Raw genomic sequence first — 19,706 nt, 5'->3', positions numbered from 1 at the left:
TTGCTCCCGCGCGCACCCATGCTCTCTCTCTCTGTGTCTCTGTGTGTGTCAAATAAATAAATAAATAAAAATCTAAAAACAAAACAAAATATTCAGAATACATGGATCAGAGCAGAGTTAGAGTCATTGGAAAGCTGACCCCTTTTGAGGTCAGGTCCCCCTTTGAGAACCTGACGAAAGCTATGGGCCTCTCTTCAGAAAAAAACAAGCACACAAAGTTTCATTTATCATTTCTTAAGGTGCTTGAAGAATGTCTGAAGAAGTGATTGGATGGGAAAAAAAAAAAAAGAAGTGATTGGATGGATGGGTGATAGGATGGGGATGAACCTTAACTGAAGCAGTTTTTGCACACTTCTCTTGGTATGGCCCCAGACCCCCAGTTCCCCCAGGCTCCTTCCCCAAGAACCATGAGACAGAATTGGAGTAAAGATCAACTTTATTATCGGCACAAAGGCAGGGAAGTGGTGACAGTGCCAGGCCCTTCTGTGGATGAGGGGACAGAAGGCTCAACTAGCTAGCACTGATCCTTCAAGCTGGACTCAGTAAAGTCCAGGGCTCCAGGTGCCTCTGGCTTTCAGCAGAAGCAGTGGGTGGGCAGGCAGGCAGACTGCTAGTTACTGAATAGGTAGGCTCCTCAGGACTGTTCTGGAGCTGGGGTTGGGCTGGAGTTGGCGGGAGGTGGGGGGCGAGGTTGGATATCCCTGGTGCGCATGTAGGACAGCAGCTGCTCTGGGATCTCAGCCAGCACATCCTTGGCTAGTCGGGCCATACTCAACACCTGGTTTCCTGACCGGTCAACGTAATCTCGGAATGGGACAAACTGGGACAGGCACAGACAATCAGGTGTGGGTAATGGTTAGGGAAGAGAGGAATGGGAAGGGGAGCACTAAGGAGGTTTCCTCTTTGACTCCTAACATCTCTTTCCAAATATAACACTATCTCTTCCCACCCCTATCTCGGACAGCTTTCTACATTTGCTTTCTCCCCATCCCTTTTCTATTCACCTTCTATACACCTTCAACCCATTCCTGTTTGGCTTCACGCAGTACTGACACTGCTCTTGCCAATGTAATGGGCCTTATGTTACCAAATCAGTCCAGTGGGCAATAATTGTCAGTCTTCATCTTGCTTGACTTCTCTTTAGCTTTTCATTACATTTGACCATAATCTTCCTAGACACATCCCACTCTTGACATACCATACTCTTCTGGATTTTTTTCATTCCTTTCTGGATGCTCCTCCCCCTCACCTCCATTCCTCTGGGTCTACCTGATCCTAAACCTGGTCACTTCTCTCATTTCTCTCCTTGGTGATTTCATATACTTCCATGACTTTAAAAACTGTATTCTGATGACTTCCAAATTTATACTCCCATCCCTGGCCTTTTTTTTAAGGTGTAGAGCCACATATTTAGTTGCCCATATCACATTTCCATTCACTTGTCTTAAATATCTCAAACCCAATGTGTTCGCAACTGAATTCTGGCCCTTTTTTCCAAATCTGTTCCTCCCCCTTCCCAAGGGAAGGCTTTCCTTTCCCATTAAGTGGGACTATCACTCAGTCAGTTGCTCAAGCTAGAAAACAGAGTCATCCTTGAAGTCTTCCTCCCTCCCCATAACCATTTAATCAAAGCATCAACTCTTTTAAAATTTTCTTAAACAATCTGTTGAAACTACTTCTCTCCATCCTCACTGCTTCCATTCCTGTCCAGATCCCTGTCATCTCTCCTCTACTATTTCAAAAGTTTCCTCACTGACAGGTCTGTCTACTTGCTTTCTCTCTCAACCTGCTGCTGTTGACCCTCCATGCAGCAGAGCTCTTAAAATGCAAGTCTGACCATCTCAGTCCCCTAAGTAAAATCCTTCAAGAGGTTTCTAATTCTTTAGTACAAAACTACAGATTTTCGGGATGCCTGGGTGGCTCAGTGGGTTAAGCCGCTGCCTTTGGCTCAGGTCATGATCCCAGCATCCTGGGATCGAGTCCCACATCGCGCTCCTTGCTCAGCAGGGAGCCTGCTTCTCCCTCTGCCTCTGCCTGCCACTCTATCTGCTTGTGCTCACTCTCGCTCTCTCTCTCTCTCTGACAAATAAATAAATAAAATCTTTAAAAAAAAAAAAAAACAAAACTACAGATTTTCATCATAACCAGCAAGGCCTTGGCCCCCTCTTCTTCACATTTCCTGGGATCCTGCCACCCTGGCCTATTGCCTTTTCCATGTTTGGGCTGATTCTTCTGAGCCTCAGGGCCTTTGCATGTGCTCCTTCTCTACCTGCAATGTTTAGGTAGAGCAACCCTCCTTTAGGTTTTAGCTCAAATGTCATTTCCTTATAGAAGCCATCCCTGACTACCCTGCTAAGTCAGGTCCCTGTTATAGGCTCTCATATTGGCATTTGCTGCTCCTCTGGAGCACTTAACACAATCTAGTTAAGATATTTAGCTGTGTGATTATTAGTTGTCTCCACTAGAGGGCAGGGGCTTTGAGGATCTCCTATACTATTGATCCAGAATGGCTGCAGCAACCTGCCTGTTCCTCAAAAAGAATTTGTTCAATGAATGCAGAACGGCTGAAAGAGTAATGGGGAGAAAGGTAGATGACTAAGAAGACAGTATGGGAGAGTGGCTGCCAACTTAGCCTCTCTTTCCCACTGTGCCTTTTGGCTCCATGACTTCCTCTCCCTGGTTAGATCTACCTGAACGATGTCCCGTTCTGCATAGCGTCCCCTGGAGGACACGCGCACATCATCGCCATCCAGCTCTTCCATTGCTGCAGAGAAGACACCCTTTAGCTGATTGCCCTCTCCCATACCTGCCCGTGTACCCCGTTCCTTGTTAGCTCCACTTTGGGGTCATCATGGAATAGTTCGTGGGTTTTTTTTGAGTGCTAACAAATTTTAGGCATTGTTATGGAGTTGTTATTATGCCTTACTATGCATTCCATCCACCAAGGAACCCCCAAGAAGTAAGTATTCATATCAACAGCCTTGGTTATAATAAGGAAATAGGTTCAGAGAAGGTCTTTGACTTGGCCAAGGTCCAACACAGGCATCCATTTTCTCCTTTATATGATTTGGACCTGGGTGCCCAGATCCTCCCATATTTTCCCCAGTTCTTGGTCTCATTCATGGACACCCTTGATCCTACTCACCTTCAAACATGGCTGGTCCCACACCAACAATAATGATAGACATGGGCAGTGAGGAGGCCTGTGAGGGAAAGAGGTTGAATGGTTGGGGTGAACAGTCATAACAATGGAGGTGCCTGCTGGGGACAATTCTCTGTGCATGTATCATGTTTCTGCACAGCTTGCAAGCAGAGGCACTGATTCCCTTTTTTCCAAACTATCTTTTCAAGGATGTCTGCATATCAAACAGCCTTGAAAGATATAGTGTCTTCCTTTGGAACAAAGGGCAGGTTTGTTTCTCACGCTAGAACAATGGCAGCATGCTTACTGCCCATTATAAAAGATTCAGATACCCTAAGCTAGGATTTCTGATCTATAATGCATCCCACTGTGGGTCCAGGTGTCATTTGACCCTCTTCACATCATTTTGTGGGATCTGGGACTTAGAATCAAAGCAAATACTGATAATTGAGCTACTACTCTGTCTAAGAATAACACAGTTCTTTGTCTCTGATCCAGGAGTCTTATGTCTTCTGCTAGCATCCATGAAACTAAAGGGCTAATTTGTTAGCTTGCAAGTAGAGTAAAATCTCAAACTGTTCACAGTTATTAACAGTGCCCCTCTTTGCCAAGCCCTCCTCCTTAGACTCACACTGACAATGGCCTCCTTGGTCTGCGTCATGTCAGAGATGACCCCATCAGTGATGATGAGTAGAACGTAGTACTGGGAACCATCAGAGATCTTGGCTGCAGCCCTGGTTGAGAGTCCATGATCAGAATCCAGCTGAAAGCCCAGACAGGCCAAGGGAACACCCTACTCCTAAAGCTTCCACCACCAGTGTATAAGCAGTAGGCAAGGATTGGGGTTTCTGAAGCTCATGCTCCTTCCCCAGACGTGGACGCCTGCCCCTGTCTGATATCCCTCCAGTAACATTTATGGAGAACTTACTATGGTAGTTACTGTGTTATAGTAGGCACCAGAGGTACACAATGAGAAAAAACAAATTCATTCCAGCAATCTTGAGGGAGGACATGGATCCCAGAATCACAGAAATAGCTGTAATTACTCTTGTGGCGAGTACTGTAATGGAAAGGAACACTGCTGTAACAGTGTCTAGTAGGGGGTCCTAACATTGTCCAGCAGGTCAATGAAGGCATCTTTAAGGAAATAATGTCTAAGGATGAAGGAGAGGCTAAGCAAAGGGGAAGAACAAAGGGAACAGCATAGACAAGGGCCTTGTGATGGGACTGAAGGAAGCCCATTGTGTCTGGAGCCCAGAAAGCAAAGTGGACCATGTGGCTGAGATGGGGTAGGGGCCAGATCACACAGGGCTTTGACAGACCCTAGAAAGATTTGGTTTTTATACAAGGGCAAGACCAAAGGCTAAAGGCCTTCTTTCTTCCCTTTCTCACCCATTTCCTCTTTCTTCCTTCTCCCCTCTGCTGGCCACCTCCCATTGCCTATGCTGCTGAGTCCTTAGCCAGACTAACAGCTGCTCCCAAGCTCCTTTTTCCTTCTCTCACCATTAATCTTTGAATCCAAGATTTTTCTATCTGAAAAGGATTCAGAAGTTATTGAGTTCAGTCCCTTATTTTATTTTATTTTTTAAGACTTTATTTATTTATTTTACAGAGATCACAAGTAGGCAGAGAGGCAGGCAGAGAGAGAGAGGAGGAAGCAGGCTCCCCACTGAGCAGAGAGCCCGATGTGGGGCTCCATCCCAGGACCCTGGAATCATGACCTGAGCCGAAGGCAGAGGCTTTAACCAACTGAGCCACCCAGGTGCCCCGAGTCCCTTATTTTAAATATAAGAAAAATGAGACCTTCAGAGAGCACAAAGGTCATGGTACATCCTGGTCTCTTGACTTTCAGTCTTAGGCCATTAGGTTGGAAAGGACAGAATTGCACTATCCAGTAAGGCAGACCCTGGCCATATGGGACTATTGAAATTTAAATTACATTAAATAGAAGTAAATAGGGGCACCTGGGTGGCTCAGTGGTTTAAGCCTCTGCCTTCAGCTCAGGTCATGATCTCAGGTCCTGGGATCGAGCCCTGCATTGGGCTCTCTGCTCAGCAGGGAGCCTGCTTACCCCTCTCTCTGCCTGCCTCTCTGCCTACTTGTGATCTCTGTCAAATAAATAAATAAAATTAAAAAAAAAATAGAAGTAAATATTTGGTTTCTTGCTGACCCAAGCTACATTTCAAATGCTCAGTAAAAGAACCCAACTAAGCCTAAAGCCTGAGCTCTTGATTCCTTCACTCTCTGTTCCTGGCCTTTTCTTTGGATACGCTCCATAGACATTGTACATTCTGGTCGTAATATACTGTTTCCTGTTTCCTGAGCTTGCCCTTTTGTAACTCTGTGTTTTTCACATGCTGTTCCTTCTGCCAGGCCTACTCTGCATCTCTTTCTCTGATAAAGTTCAACTTGCCCTCTAGACCCATTCTCCTCTGAAAGTTAGGCTCCTTGGGTCTTTCAGACTAGGTTATACCCACCCCTCTTCTCCCTCTGCCTTCTAGGATACCACCCACCAAGACAGGCTGTCAGCCTTTCCACATGGGTTTTCACACCCATGAGGGTACCAGCATGTGTGCCCAGGGAGACCCAAGTTCACAGAATACCTGGAGCATCCATTCTGCTGTATGATCTGGTGGATAAAGCTAGATGACTCTACATACACTTAAAACACCTTTTTCCCCCCTCTAAATTAAAGCACACATGGACACAAAATGAGGAGAATGTAAAATTTGCATGATTTTTAAGATAAATATGGTGGCTTCAAAGACATTTTCAGCCTGGTTGCTTTCAGCTGTGCCCCTAAGAGTCCCCTGAGGGAAGCGATCACTTGCCTTTGCCAACAGGCAACTTGCTGGAAAAGTCTGGGAAGCTCTAGCCTATGGAAGTAATGATTTATTTATATTTCTGTCTCCTGCACCAAGGCAGGAGCTCCCAAGGGCAGAGACTAGATGTGATTCATCTGTGAGTCTCCAGTGCCCCAGCAGAGAACTGAGCATACAGCAGATGCCCTTTGAATAGTAATAATGATAATAATAGTAACAGTAACAGCTAACAGTTATAGCAGTTATGTGTCAGGCACTAAGTGCTTGAAATATATTAACTTAGTTAACCCTCACAACAGCCCTATGATACTGCTATTATTATTGCCATTTTACAATTGAGGAAACAGGCATAGAGAGGTTCAGGGTCTTGCTCAAATTCATACAGCTAGGGAGTGGTAGAGTGGGTATATTGACTTAGCTAATCTGGTTCCACAGCCCGCATTCATGCTACATTGCCTCTTTATTGAATGTTTATTCAATGAACGAATGAATGAACTAAGATAAAATTAAGAAATCTGTTTAATAATAACAAAAATATGCTCGATCTCCAATATTAAGTGAAAAGATCAGTAGTGAACTATTACATGTATTTTTTAATTAACTTTTTTAGTAATCTCTACACCCAGTGTGGGTCTTGAATTCAGAACCCAGTGGCCAAGAGTCACATGTTCTTCTGACTGAGCCAGCCAGGCACACTTGCATGTAATTTGACTGCAATTACGGATTCATAAGGAAAAATACTGTCAAGAACTATATATACATCCATATTCCCATGGGCCGTATTCTGGGTGATTTCTTATTTCATTTCTCCATCCTTGAAATTTTTTTACAGCAATGTTATGTTACTTTCATAATTGAAAGAAACTATTAACCTTGTTATGAATTACATAAACAATCTTTATTAGGGAAAAGGGAAGTCTATAGGCATATAAATCTCCCTGAAATCCTTCCATTTGTATTCTCTTTTTTTGTTTAATCTTTTTACTTTCAAGCTTTCTGAAGTACTTTGTTGTAGCTGGGTCTCTTCTATTCAGCATTTTGTAGAAGTTACTTATTATTTCATTGTTTTATTCAGTCAGAGAATCTTTTTCTTTTAATAGGTGAACTTATCCAATTTATATTTAATGACATGTTTAGTTTTAGTTCTGTCATTTTATTTTATTTGCATTTTAAAAAGGGACTTGATACGTGATCTTGTTTTTTTTTATTCTAAAAATTTGGAGGTTTTTTTTAAGTTTTTATTTATTTATTCATTTAAATAATCTCTACACCCAACGTGGAGCTCAAACTCACAACCCTGAGATCAAGAGTCACACACTTCTGACTGAGCCATCCAGGCACCCCAGAGTTACTCTTCTATTTTTAGAAGTTACTTTTCTATTTTTTTAAATCTACCATTTATTGAGCACTTACTATGGGCCAGACACTGTGCTAATAATTCTTACTTTGTTATCTAATTTTAACCTCCCAAAAACCCTATGAAGAAGTGCTATTGTTTTCCATTATTATACCCATTTATAGGGATAAAATGGGGACTTAGGCTGAGTTGCTTAAGGTCATATGGTTAGTGAGGGGTGGAGCCAGGTGTGATGCCAAAGCTTGTGCCTTAACCATTGTGCTATAGGACCATCTTTCTTTGCCCCAAACTTGAGGCCTCAATTGTTAATCCCAGAGAGTGGGGTTGCTGTAGTTTGTTGACACCTCACTACCCCAGAATAAGGCATTTATCTCTTTATTATCAGAGCCTGGACAACACTGAAAATTTTACTCTTTCCCCAAAGCCCAGGTTCACCCAAGAGTTGTCTTAACTGTCCTTGGAAAATCAGTCCCCTGCCTGGGTCCCCTCATTCCTTCCAGCCCCCACCCAGTTTCCTTACCTGGCCACTTGGTTGATGACAGGAGCAAAGTAGGTGGGCCCATAGAGCTGCACTGTGCGCAGGCTCTGAAAGTAGCTCTCCAACACACCTTCAATCCCTGCACAGTTGGGATCCTCATCGTTGTTGTTCTGTCAGAGAAGATGCTTTGTTGGGCTGAGCCATGCAGGGTATACCCAGGAGTACTCTGATCCCAGCTCACTCCTTCTTTTTTCCATCTTTCTCTCTCATGCTCCCCTCCAAACTCCAGTCCTGCTCCCCTCCCTGCTCTGCTCCCCTCTCATAGTTTCCTGGTCCTCTGCAGGCACTTGACCCTGAGAAGAAATTCACCAATTTGAGTGGACCAGATGCCAAGGCATGGAGTGTAGGCTCTGGCCTATACTATACCAGGGGAAACTGGTGGGAGATCCGTCCCTCTGGAGGCACTTTGGCCCCAAAGCCATAAGCTGGAAAGAGCTTGTCACTGTCATAGTCCTGGATGATTTCTCCTACTGCCTTGAGGGCCATGGCGTAGGCGCTGAGTTGGTAGGGACTCATGTAGTGCAGGGAGGTGGGCTGCAGAGGATTCCCTGTAGGGACAGAGGACGCCCAGCCTCATGGTCACCTTGATCATTTATCTATTCACTTGTCCATGTATATATCCAACCACCTATCCATTCACTCACTCTTTACCCATGTACTCCCTCATTATTTTTCCCAGTCATCCATATGTTCATTTTCCCCTCCATCCATCCACCAACCCCTATATCTATCCATCAATTTATCCACTTACACACATATCCATTCTCCCATCCACTGAGCATAAATTCATCTTTCAATCTACCAACCTATTTCTGTCCATCTTCCTCTCCATTCTCATATCCAGTATCTATCTAACTACCACCCACCCATCATTCCTATTCATTTCAGTTCATTTTGTCTTCACATGGATTCATCCACCTATCCACTCATTCGTTATTCTATTTACCTGTTATTTCTCCAATTTAATCATTGGTCCATTTGTCCACCTGCATACCTATTCATTCATCCACTTGTTCAACCTACTGTACTCACTCACTAACCCATCTACCTACTTGTTTTATTCATCTATTTACCTACCCAGTCATTACTCACTCATTTAATGCTTCATTTCTCCTTATACCTCTGTTATCTCCCATCCATTCATTTACTCATCCATTTCCTGAGGTATTTCTCCTTTCAACTTTTTAAAATTGAAACCCTATTTTCTTTTACCTTCCATCCCCTATTATACCCAATAATCTCCCCCTGAAACTCCTGTCCCAGTACCAGCCTGGCTGGGCTTTGCCTCAAGCCTGGGCTTACTGGGTAGGCGAACTCTTGACCAACTGAGTCACCCAGGTGCCACTGGGTAGGTGAACTCTTATCCCCAGGTCAGAACCCAGGCCAATCCCTAATGAATTCCTTAGAATTCCTCCATACTCCATCCCCCATCCATGCCTCACCATTAGACGCTGTGAAGTCAATGGCTACAGTGAAGTTCAGCTGTGTCCTGTTGGGGAAATAGATGGATTGAGAAGTGAGGGACAAATACGTATTATATCAGGATTTCTCAAACACTAGTGTGCACATGAATCACCTGGAGATAGTGTTAAAATGCAGATTCTGATCTGGATGGTCTGTGTGGAGCCTGAAATTCTACATTTCTAACAAACTCCCAGATGATGCAGATCCTACGGTCCATGAAGCACACACTGGGTAGCAGAACCTACTGTGTGACAAATGTCTGTAATTTATGTCATTTAACTTAATCCTTACTATAGGCCTGAAGTAGTATTTAACATCTCCATTTTGCATCGGAGAAAAGTGAGCTTCAGAGAAGCAAAGTACTTTTGCCAGGCCTACCTACCACTACTGAGCCAAATGGAATGTCCCCTTTGGTCTGCTTGGGTTTTCCCTCTCTCTTGGACTCTTCCTGTTGCCTGGCCATGATTTTTATCTGGACCGCAATCAGGTTCTTGGGGCCATCTGTCCCGCATCTTCCCATGGGAGGGAAGAGGACTGGAAGGTAGGTATGAAAGTCAGCCTTGTGAAGAAAACTAAGAGGGGGAGCATTATTCATTTTACAGAGCACTTTATAGTTTGCCAAATGTTTACTAAAAGTTTATCTCCACGGACCCTAACCATTCATAAATAAGAAAACTGAGGCTTGGAACTGTAAGTAACTCAATGCTGATCTTTCAGCCCAGAACTTGGCCTGTGACTCACCCTCCCTTGATGTAGTCAACAAAAGTGAATTCAGAGTCCACAGAGAAGGAGAGCAGTGTCACCTGGAACAAAGAGACAGCCCTGCTATTTTGGAAAGGGCAGTTGGGTGGCAGAAGGCAGAGAGGCACATGATTCCACCCCCTACCCCACACTCCCCAACCCTATCTAATTTCTGAAAGGGCAAAAAAGAGGAAGCTGTCAGAAGCAGATTTTGATTTCCAAAAGTGTATTAAATTGGGAGATACAACTTAAGTTTTTTTTTTTAATTCTGCAAAAACAGTAATAAGCAAACAGTTTTCCTCAGGTGAGAAATCAAAAGAAAAAAGAAACTTAAATGAAGTCACCTTGGACCCAACATTACTATATCCAAGTAATCCATGCTCACAGCCTTCCCCCAACATTTGTCATATATTATGTCAATGGGAATAGAAACAGAAGGATCTAGGGAGGACCAGAGCTCCAGGGAGCACTCACAGTTCCTGAATTGACATATTTCTTCTTCTTACATTTCTTCCGAGGGTTAAGTACCTAGGTAAAGAAGAGAACAGTGAAGTTGGGAAACAGAGGAAGGGAACTGCAGACTGAGCATACCAGGATGGAAGGCTTGGGCAACCTGGACAGGGCTGGAGTTCTCACCTCATACACTGTGAACTGGTTCTGGGCCTTGCTCAGCTCCCGGTAGCTGGTTGTGAACTCACCGATGAAGTCATGGCTGCAGTGAGGCCAGGGGTGGGTGAGCAGTAGCTACTGTTGACTTGGAGCCAGCCCTGAAACTAGTCTTTTGTTCCCACTATCCCCTGCCTCTACTTGGGCTGCAGGGCACTGGGGTTGGGGCCAGAAGAGAGGCCAAGTTAAGGGGGAAAGAAGGAAGATGCAACTGAGAGGGTCAGTTGTACTCAAGGTCCTGGCATCTATTATCACCCTTCTTGACTCCCAAGACCACTTTGGGTTCCTAGTGAATGTACTATGTATTAGAGAAAACAGTTTGAATTAACTACAAGAGAAGACAGTACTGTGTGGGGCAGTTCTACCTTCCATCCCGGTCCCAGTCGTACACATCAATCTTCACTGTTCTGCAATGCAGGAGATAAACATAGGCTAGCGTGTATGATAAATCCTAGAGACACCCTCACCTACTTAAACACACACAAATCATCCTTCCATACACCCATCTGTTTTTCCTTTAACCTTTCTCCCACCAGTCCATCCATCCTATTTACTCATTCATCAGTCCCTGCACATACCCAACTATATTGCTGCTGCCATTATTTCTTCTATTGCTCTTTGTACCACTATTACTATTCTTTACTACTTGTTGAGTCTTACTATATTCTAGGCATTGCTACCAGTGCTTGTGTAGATTGACTCATTTAAGAACCATCCTATAAAGTAAGTACTTACTATAAAGTAAGTACTATTATTCTTATTTTTGGATAAGGAAACTGGGATACCAAAAACCAGTAACTTGACTAAGGACCATAACTAGTAAATGATTGAGCTGAGATTTAAACTCAGATATCCTGGTTCCAAAGACTTTGTTCTAAAGTACTATGCCTAAGTCCTCCTATATGTCCATATATCTGTGTTGCAGTTACAACTCTCTATCCATGTAGCCACCCACTTACCCATACATTTGCCAATCTAAAAACCTTTTAATCCCTTTCTTTATCCACCCATCTAACTATACGTCCAGGCATTCACTGACTTACTGATGTATGCAAGCATCCATCTCTGTGTCCATTCAGCTATCACATTTGTCCATATGACCATCCATTCATCTACAATAACCATCCATCTGTGTGTCCATCCATCCTTCCACCTACTCACCTGTCTTCATACTGTCCATTTATTAGTTCATATGGTCAGCCTATCCATCTACTTCACTCTCATTAATCAACTAATTAATCTACTGATCTTTCCATCCATCTACCATCCATTCACAAATCCACCTTTTGCTCTACCTATTTATCCTCCTGCTTTTTCAGTCATCCCTCTGCCTCTCCAACCATCTAACAATCTCTCATATACCCATCCATCTGTTTGTTCATCCATTAATCCATCCATCATTTGTCCATGTAATGATCTGCCCATGAGTTCACTTATCCACTTATCTGTTATCCATTCACTCATCTCCCCTTCTACCCATCCACCAGTCCTTGTACACATCCCTCCATATACCTATCCATCCATTCACCAGCTTATCCAACCATCTGACTCTCCATCCATGTATCTGTATATTCCTTTGTTCATTTGCCCTTTTATCTACCCATCAACCCATTCATCCTATCCATCTATGTGGCCATCCATTTGCTTCCCCATCTACCTATCTCTATGCCCAAAACTCTGTCTCACCAAGCAGGATCCTCCAGAACTATTATGACACTTCCGCCAGCATATTGGGCCTCAGGAATCCCATTCTCATGCCCTTGTTCCCTTACGCCCTAGTTTACACTGAAGCAGACCTGTCATAGTCTCCATTGCACAGTGCCCGCACAGGGATGCTGAAGGGTTGCCACACAGGATTCAGTGTGTTTTTCACAACCTCTGTCTTGTGGCAAATGGTGAACCTGGAGAGGAACAAGAGGACTGGAACCTGCCTTGAGGGCAGGACTGAGCCCAGAGATAGGACCTCATACTCTTGGAGATTCCTGGGATTTCCCCACTTGTTGAGCACATATTGTGTGCTGCCTTGAGTAAATTCTGAACTCAGGTCCTAGTAGAGTCTAAGATGCCCCACCTCCAGCCTGAGAGCCGTAATGTGCCCATGGTCACAGTAGGGCAGGGGTGGGTGCCACTGGAGAAGACATCGACTCACGTGCCATCTTCATTGCTCCTATAGAACACAAGGAAAGGGTCTGACTTCCCAAAGAAATCCTTCTTGTCCAGCTTGTTTGCACATAGTTGCATGGTGGCAATGTCCTAGGGATGAAATTTGGCTGTTGATACCCAAATTGTTCATAGCCTCAAACAGTCCACTAAAGGGAGTTTAGGAGAGAAGGAAGCCTTGTGGGTCTAGCATATGGCCCTTACTGACCCGACAATTGCTAAGCTCCTCTGCAGTCAGCAATATGGTCCCACACTTCTTGCCTGGTACACCCCTGGAAGCAGAAAAAGCCTCTTTGTGAGGGGAGGGAGAGTAGGCAATGAAGAATGGGGTAGCCAATCTGGGATTAGGTGGGACAGGGGATTCACTATGCTGTTTCCTAACAGTCTCCTAAATGTATCTCTTTCTGCCCTGTGTGGTTCCTTGTGGGGAAGGGCCTGACTTTGATAGGGAAGGGGTCTGTAGTCTGAAAGAAAGGGGCTAATCTGGCCTAGGTGGATATAATGGTAGTGTGGGGAAGACATAGGATTTAAAGTCCTGAGTAATTTATTTCCTCTTTTGGGGTCCTAGTTTCCTCTACTATGAAATGGGAATCATGCCAACTTCTTGGGGTTGTGAAAAGATCTGAATGAGTGCATGGAAGGACAAGCAATTGGGAAGTGTTATTGATATGAAGGTAATTAAATTTCTCAAAGCAGACCTTGGTATCTACTATATGTCAGGCACTGTGCTAGGTATGAACTGGCCAGTTGGCACTCTCTCTAGTTCTGCTAGACTGTTCCCTCAGGGAGCTTCCAGAGGGAGGTGGGATGTCAAAGGCAATAGGCAAGTAGAGTATGATGTAGCAGTGCTGAATGAGGGAGAAGAATTTCTAACCAGACCCAGAGCAAAAGGCTGTTTTGTTGATGTGCTTTCTGAAAAGTGAAAAATGTGAAGAGTGAAATAAAAAAGACAAGGGAAGCCTTATCCTCCCCTGACCCAAGAAGGGACACTTCCATGTATTTGAAAGGTACATATTAGGATATTCATCCCCAACTTGCCTTGCCTTGGATCTCCAAGTGGTCAGGGACCTTGGAGAGGCTGATATAAGCCTGTGAATCCTGACTCCAAAGGGTCCCAAGTGTGGCAGAGAGAAAGCTAGATCAGGAGTGTTCTGGGTTCAAGACCTGGCTCCAACTTACTAAGTGATTTTTCTCATCTTTGACATGAATGTGGAACTATTTCTTTCACTACTTTAATTTTTGACTCCTTGTGCTTTAAAAAGAGTGTGAGGAGTATAGGGACTCTTCACCTGCACACCCAGGACCAAGTCTTACTGCTTTCTCTCTATTGTCTCCTTCATGTTTTCCCTCACCTCCTTACCCAGTGTGAGTTCCAGTCAATGATTATAATAATTGCTTCTTTGCAACCTACCCTTTATCTACTGCCTTTCTGTCACTTCAGTATACTTATTGGCGGAACCACAGCCCTAGTTAAATCCAGTTCTCTGCCTAACCTGTACTGCACATGTGCAGCTGAATAAGGCCAGAGGAAAACACACAATCTTGTTAACAGGTCTCACTTTTTTTTTTTTTTAACTTCTTATTTATTCAAGTTATCTCTACACCCAGCATGGGGCTTGAACTCATGACCCTGAGATCAAGAATCACATGCTCTCCTGACTGAGCCAGCCAGGCGCCCCCTAACTGGTCTCATTTTAAATGCATGACCGAAAACCTCAAGAGGGTCCTTAATCATACTTCACTCTCCAGTTCTGCTAGAGGGCAGTTTCACTCCTCCTCTCTCCTCAAACCCAGAAAGCCTCCTCCCCCATCCTCACTTAGCCAATGACCTTGTTTCCTACTTCACTGACAAAACTGAAGCAACCAGAAGAGAATGTCCACAGACCTACCACCACACCTACCTTGCCTCCAGTATCTTCACCCACGCAACTGTTGCTATAAATGACTATCCGTGTGCCTATTTATCCCTCCACTGTGTGCTACATTCTACACCCTCTTGCCTGTACATGGACATCATTCCAGCAATTCTCTCCTTTTTTTTATTATGTCAATTTTTTCAGTTTATACTAGGTCATTCTCCTTAACATACAAATGTGGTATAATTTTTCTCATGTTAAAGAAATGCAAACCTAGGGGCACCTGGGTGACTCAGTGGGTTAAAGCCTCTGCCTTTGGCTCAGGTCATGATCCCAGGGTTCTGGGATCAAGCCCCGCATGGGGCTCTCTACTCAGCAGGGAGCCTGCTTCTCCCCTCTCTCTCTGCCTGCCTCTCTGCCTGCTTGTGATCTGTCTGTCAAACAAATAAATAAAATTGTAAAACAAAAAAGAATGCAAACCTATTCTGACCTCACTTCCTTCCCTAACCACACCTCTTTTTCTCTTTTCGTTGCAGCAAAACCCCTTGAAAGATTTCTTGACTTTCATTCCTCTCTCCCATTCTCTTCTAAACCTCTCCAACCAGGCTATCACCCCCACCTCTTCCTTCAGAACTTGAGACCTGCAGCAGCATTTGACATGGCTGGTCACTCTCTCCTCAATACACGACCTTCACTCTGCCTCCAAGACAACACCCCTTCTTTTGGTCCTCCTCCTACTTCATAAATGCTCCTTCTCAGTCTTCTTTTCTAGTTCCATTTCATGGAGTCTTGGTGTTTGGTCCTTTCTTTCTCTGCTCACTTCCTTGGTGATTTCATCTAGTCTCCTGGTCTGAAAGAGCATCTATAACTCGTGTATTTTACTGCCTATTTGACATATCTGACAGGATGTCTAAAAAAATTATCAATGTCAACAGGAGTCAGACTGAACTCCTGATTAAATCCCCCCACAATATACGTCTCCCTCCTTTTTTTTTTTTTTTAACCATCTCATTTATGGCAACTCCATCCTTCCAGGTGTTCAGGCCAAAGGGTTTGGTGTCGTCCTTGACTCCTCTTCTCCTCTCACATCCATATTCAACCTGTCAGGAATCAGTTGGCTATACTTCAAGTTATATCCAGATCTGACCATTTCTCTCCTTTACTGCTGCCACCCTGGATTACTGTAATAGCTTTCCAGTGGGATACATGCTACTCTCTTCATCTGCCCAAGGTTTATTCTCAATCCAGCAGCCAGCATCATTCTTTGAAAACATAGTCAGATCATGTCACTCCTTTCTTCAGAGCCTTCCAGTGACTCCCAACTCAGAGTAAAAGCTATATTCCTTAAAGTGGCCACGAGGCCCTAAACTGTTAACTCTCCAATCTCATCTCTTCCTTCCTCCTGCTCACTTGGGTATAGCCACACTGGCCTCTGTGCTGCTCTCTGAACATATCAGGTTTTTGCCCTGGCAGCTTCCTCTGCTTGGAACATCCCATATCCAGGTATCTGCATGGCTTACTTCCTTACTTCATCCAGGTATTTGCTCTAAAGTTACCTCTCCATAAAACCTACTCAACCACTCTGCAGAATATTGCAAGTCCCACCATTCAGCATTTACGATCTTCCTAATTCTGCTTTACTTTGCCTTTTTCTCATAGCACTTGATGTCTTCCAATATATTATATAATTTACTTACTTGTTGTGTCAATTTTGTACAGTTTCTCCCCCACTTTCTATAGTATAAGTTCCCTGAGGGCAGGAACCTTTGTTATGTTCATCATTACAACCCAAGTCCCTTGAACAGTGGCTGACATAGAGTATATGCCCAGGAGTATTTATGGAATGGATGAGTCTCTGGTGCCTAGCACAGGGTATGGCATACAAAACATGTTGATAAATATTTAGTGAGTAAATGTAATGGAAATTCCAGGGGTATTGATTAAGTGAGGGGAAGCTTCTCAGAGGAAAAAAGCTTAGAAGTGGACCTTAAGGGTAGATTCAGACTTAGAAAAAGACTGAGGTGAGAGAGACAGAGAGAGAGACAGAGACAGAGAGAGGACAAAACAAGACATATCAGTCCTGAGACTGACTTGAATGGAGCCCCGGACATTGGTCTTTCCCAGGAGGGTGATGGGAGCTACTGAAGGCTCCTGACCAGGGGGAGTCTCAGCCTTCACTGTTATTGGGTCAGCAGCGTCTTTGGGAGGAAAATTTGGAGGCACCCACCCTTTCCCCAGCACCCCTTTTTGTTCAGCTTACGTGAGGGTTCGCTCTACACGGCTGCCCTGGCCTCCGATCACCTCTCCCAGGGCCAGGAATGCTTGTCCCAGGAAATCCTGCACCAGGACATGGAGTCAAGAAGGCCAGGAGGGGCTGGGGACGCAGAGTCCCAGCCTAGCCCTGGTGATACTGCTGCACGAAGCAGTGTGTTCCAGGATGGCAGAACCCTAGAAACATCACCCTGCCCATGCTTTAAAGAAGAGGGAAGGGGGAAGGGGGTCCCCAGGCCAATTCTGCTTCTTGTTTCTGCTGTCAGTTTAAGTTTCTCTCCACAATACCATCCCACACCTCACCTTCCATTCCACACCCCACCCTCCCAAAGCCAACCCCGTTCAGCCTCACCTTCTGCGTGTTCCAAAGGTGGCCAAGAGGGAAGAGGAACAATGAGTAAAAGGCATGGGTGGGAAACCAAGACGCAAGAGCAGGAGAAGAGGGGCAGGAGGCTAGGTTTGGGGCCCAAGAAGTTAGAGTTGGGGTTGAGGTGTAGGAGGGTTCTAAGGAAGGTTGTTTAACACACTGAGCGCCTCCTGTGTGCCTGGCCAGCCTGTGAGGGGATGCTCGCTCACCGGTTTGGAGATGTTGGTTTTGGAGTCAACGTTGTATCTGGGAAGAGAGTAGAACCAGCATAAGCCGGGGCTGGTGAGAGACAGTCTAGAAAAGTGGTCGGGTTTTGAGTCCTATTTAAAATTGTGAGGGGCAGCCTTGGATCCAAATTTAGTCAGGTTCTCCTTTAGGGCAGGAGTCAGGGTCACAGAGAGTCAGGGACAAGGCTAAGTCTGGGGCCTGCTGGGGGTGGAGTTACACCAGGGCCTCTTGATGGAGCCTGAGCTAAATTAGGGTGCAAAGCTTTGGGCCCAGCCAGGTCTGGAAAGAGAACTGGATTGGATCTGACCTAAGGACAGGGCCAAGCTAGAGTTGGGGACAGAGCTAAGACTAGAGTGAAGGCCTTCAGAGGGGGACTAAAGGCCTGGTGGAGGAGCCAGGCTGGGAGGCAGGGTTGGAGAGGAGCCTGCCAGAATCTTGTGTGGATCCAGGTTGGGGGGAGGGGGGGGATCCAACCCAGGATTCTGGGAGGGGCTCACACATCAAAGCGCAGGTTTTGCTTTTCCTCAAAGAAGTAGTCGAGGACGAATTTGCGCACAAAGTCTGGGTTCAGCGTGTTGTCGATCACCTCTGTCCGGCCAAACTGGATAGGGGGCAGAGAGGAAGCATGGGGCCAACCAGCGGGCAAGTGATGGGGTGGGTGGGGGGCAGCTCTTGGCTAAGAGAGGGCTCGTGGACTCACCTCTCGCCACTCCTGGCTGGCCCTGCTCTGCGTGTAAAGCACCACCACTGCAGGCGAGAGTGGAGGCGGGGAAGGAAGGATGTCAGGTTGGTCTGAACCTCTCCCCACCCCTCAGTCGCGCCCGGACCCTAGTTCCCCCTCCCTTCCCTGGCGCCTCCTACTGGGGTCAGACTTGGAGAAGGTGTCAAGGTCCAGCAGGTTCCTAGAGAAAGCAACAGACAGACGGACAGAGGATAGGTCATTCTGGAGCCCAGTGCTTGGACTCTGACCTGAGCTGGGCACCCGAGGGAGACATGGGGCTCAAATTGCATCTCCTTCCCCCATTACTACACCCAGTGGAGAGTTGTTGGGGTGGGATGGGGAGGTGGTCCGCGTTGTCAGCACCCTGGACAGCACCAAAATAATCGGCTCAAGACTTATTATCTATGCTTCCACACTGTCTTCAAGGGTCCAGGAAAGAGGGTTAGCCCCAGAACTTTGTCCTCCTGGAACCCAGATCCTATTGGATCCCCGCGACCTGTTCCTTGAACCCGCAGGCTGAGCTTTTATTTGCGGGTGGAGCTGTTCAAAGAAACCCCCTCCCTGAACCCGCCAGAGTCTCCCCTAAGTCTGAATCTGAGATTTTCCGGCCCTGGATGCTTCTTTCCCCCTGGGGTCTGGCCCTTGCCCTCTCTAAGCCCCAGAGCTGATTGGGGCAGGGGCAGTGCCTACGCCCTCCCCAGCGTGGCGGCTCACCGGCAGGACACGGTAATTTCAATCTTGGTGGCCGGGACGCTGCGCTCAGAGGCTCCGCTGAGAGACATGGCTGGTCGAGTGGCCGGAGCTGCTGGAGGCTGTGAGACAGGGGCTGCCAGGGCTAGGGGCGGCGGCAGTGGTGGGGTTGGTTCAGGTGCCGCCGCATTAGCGGCGGCGGCGGCGGCGGCGGCGGCGGCGGCGTCTGCACTCCCTCCAGCCCTGCCTGCACTCCCGCGGATTGCGCCTTGACTGTGGCCGCCGGGCGGCAGCGACTCCAGATGGTAACCTAGCCCCGCCCGGCCCTGCGGGCGGCCCCCGCCCCATTGGAGCAGCCTCCAGCCGGCGGGGAACCTTACCCCAACCCTCATTCCAGCCCATACCTTGGGAGAGTCCTCCCAGTGCGTTTCACCCTGGCGAAAACAAACAACCCCCCCAGAACTGTCCGCGGTGCTGAAGGGTTTGGGGCGTCTGGTGGGCATTGGGGACACTTCCTCTTCCTGAGCTGCTCCCTGAACAATCTGCTTCTTCCTCTTCCCACTTCCGCCCTACCTAGGTATAGAAAGAGTTTTTCATTTATTCTTATTAGCTGTGTGACCTTGGGCAAGTTACTCAACATCTCTGTGGCTCAGTCTCATCAGTGAAAAGCCAGAATAGCACCT

The 19,706-nt window shown here is 46.1% G+C and overlaps 1 protein-coding gene across 1 annotated transcript; it reads right to left on the bottom strand.

Annotated features, from left to right (window-relative positions):
* Positions 1 to 503: 503 nt before the first annotated feature.
* On the bottom strand, positions 504 to 19,371 carry LOC111144162 (copine family member 9). Its single transcript, XM_022498337.1, has 21 exons — positions 19,048 to 19,371; positions 18,474 to 18,514; positions 18,313 to 18,359; positions 18,110 to 18,213; positions 17,594 to 17,630; positions 17,370 to 17,372; positions 17,007 to 17,083; positions 13,099 to 13,162; positions 12,880 to 12,983; positions 12,527 to 12,631; positions 11,096 to 11,137; positions 10,701 to 10,776; positions 10,539 to 10,592; positions 10,065 to 10,126; positions 9,302 to 9,348; positions 8,226 to 8,407; positions 7,842 to 7,969; positions 3,774 to 3,876; positions 3,146 to 3,203; positions 2,691 to 2,764; positions 504 to 820 (listed from the first exon to the last, which is right to left on the bottom strand). Exons 1-21 carry the CDS (start codon positions 19,113 to 19,115, stop codon positions 635 to 637), a joined length of 1,662 nt encoding a protein of 553 aa, XP_022354045.1. The 5' UTR covers positions 19,116 to 19,371; the 3' UTR covers positions 504 to 634.
* Positions 19,372 to 19,706: the final 335 nt, after the last annotated feature.

Source organism: Enhydra lutris, unplaced genomic scaffold (genome assembly GCF_002288905.1).
Source record: "Enhydra lutris kenyoni isolate GAN:26980312 unplaced genomic scaffold, ASM228890v2 scaffoldscaffold10, whole genome shotgun sequence".
Classification (NCBI taxonomy): domain Eukaryota; kingdom Metazoa; phylum Chordata; class Mammalia; order Carnivora; family Mustelidae; genus Enhydra; species Enhydra lutris.
Note: the sequence above shows the minus strand (reverse complement) of the source record. Positions and strands in the feature narration are given on the sequence as shown.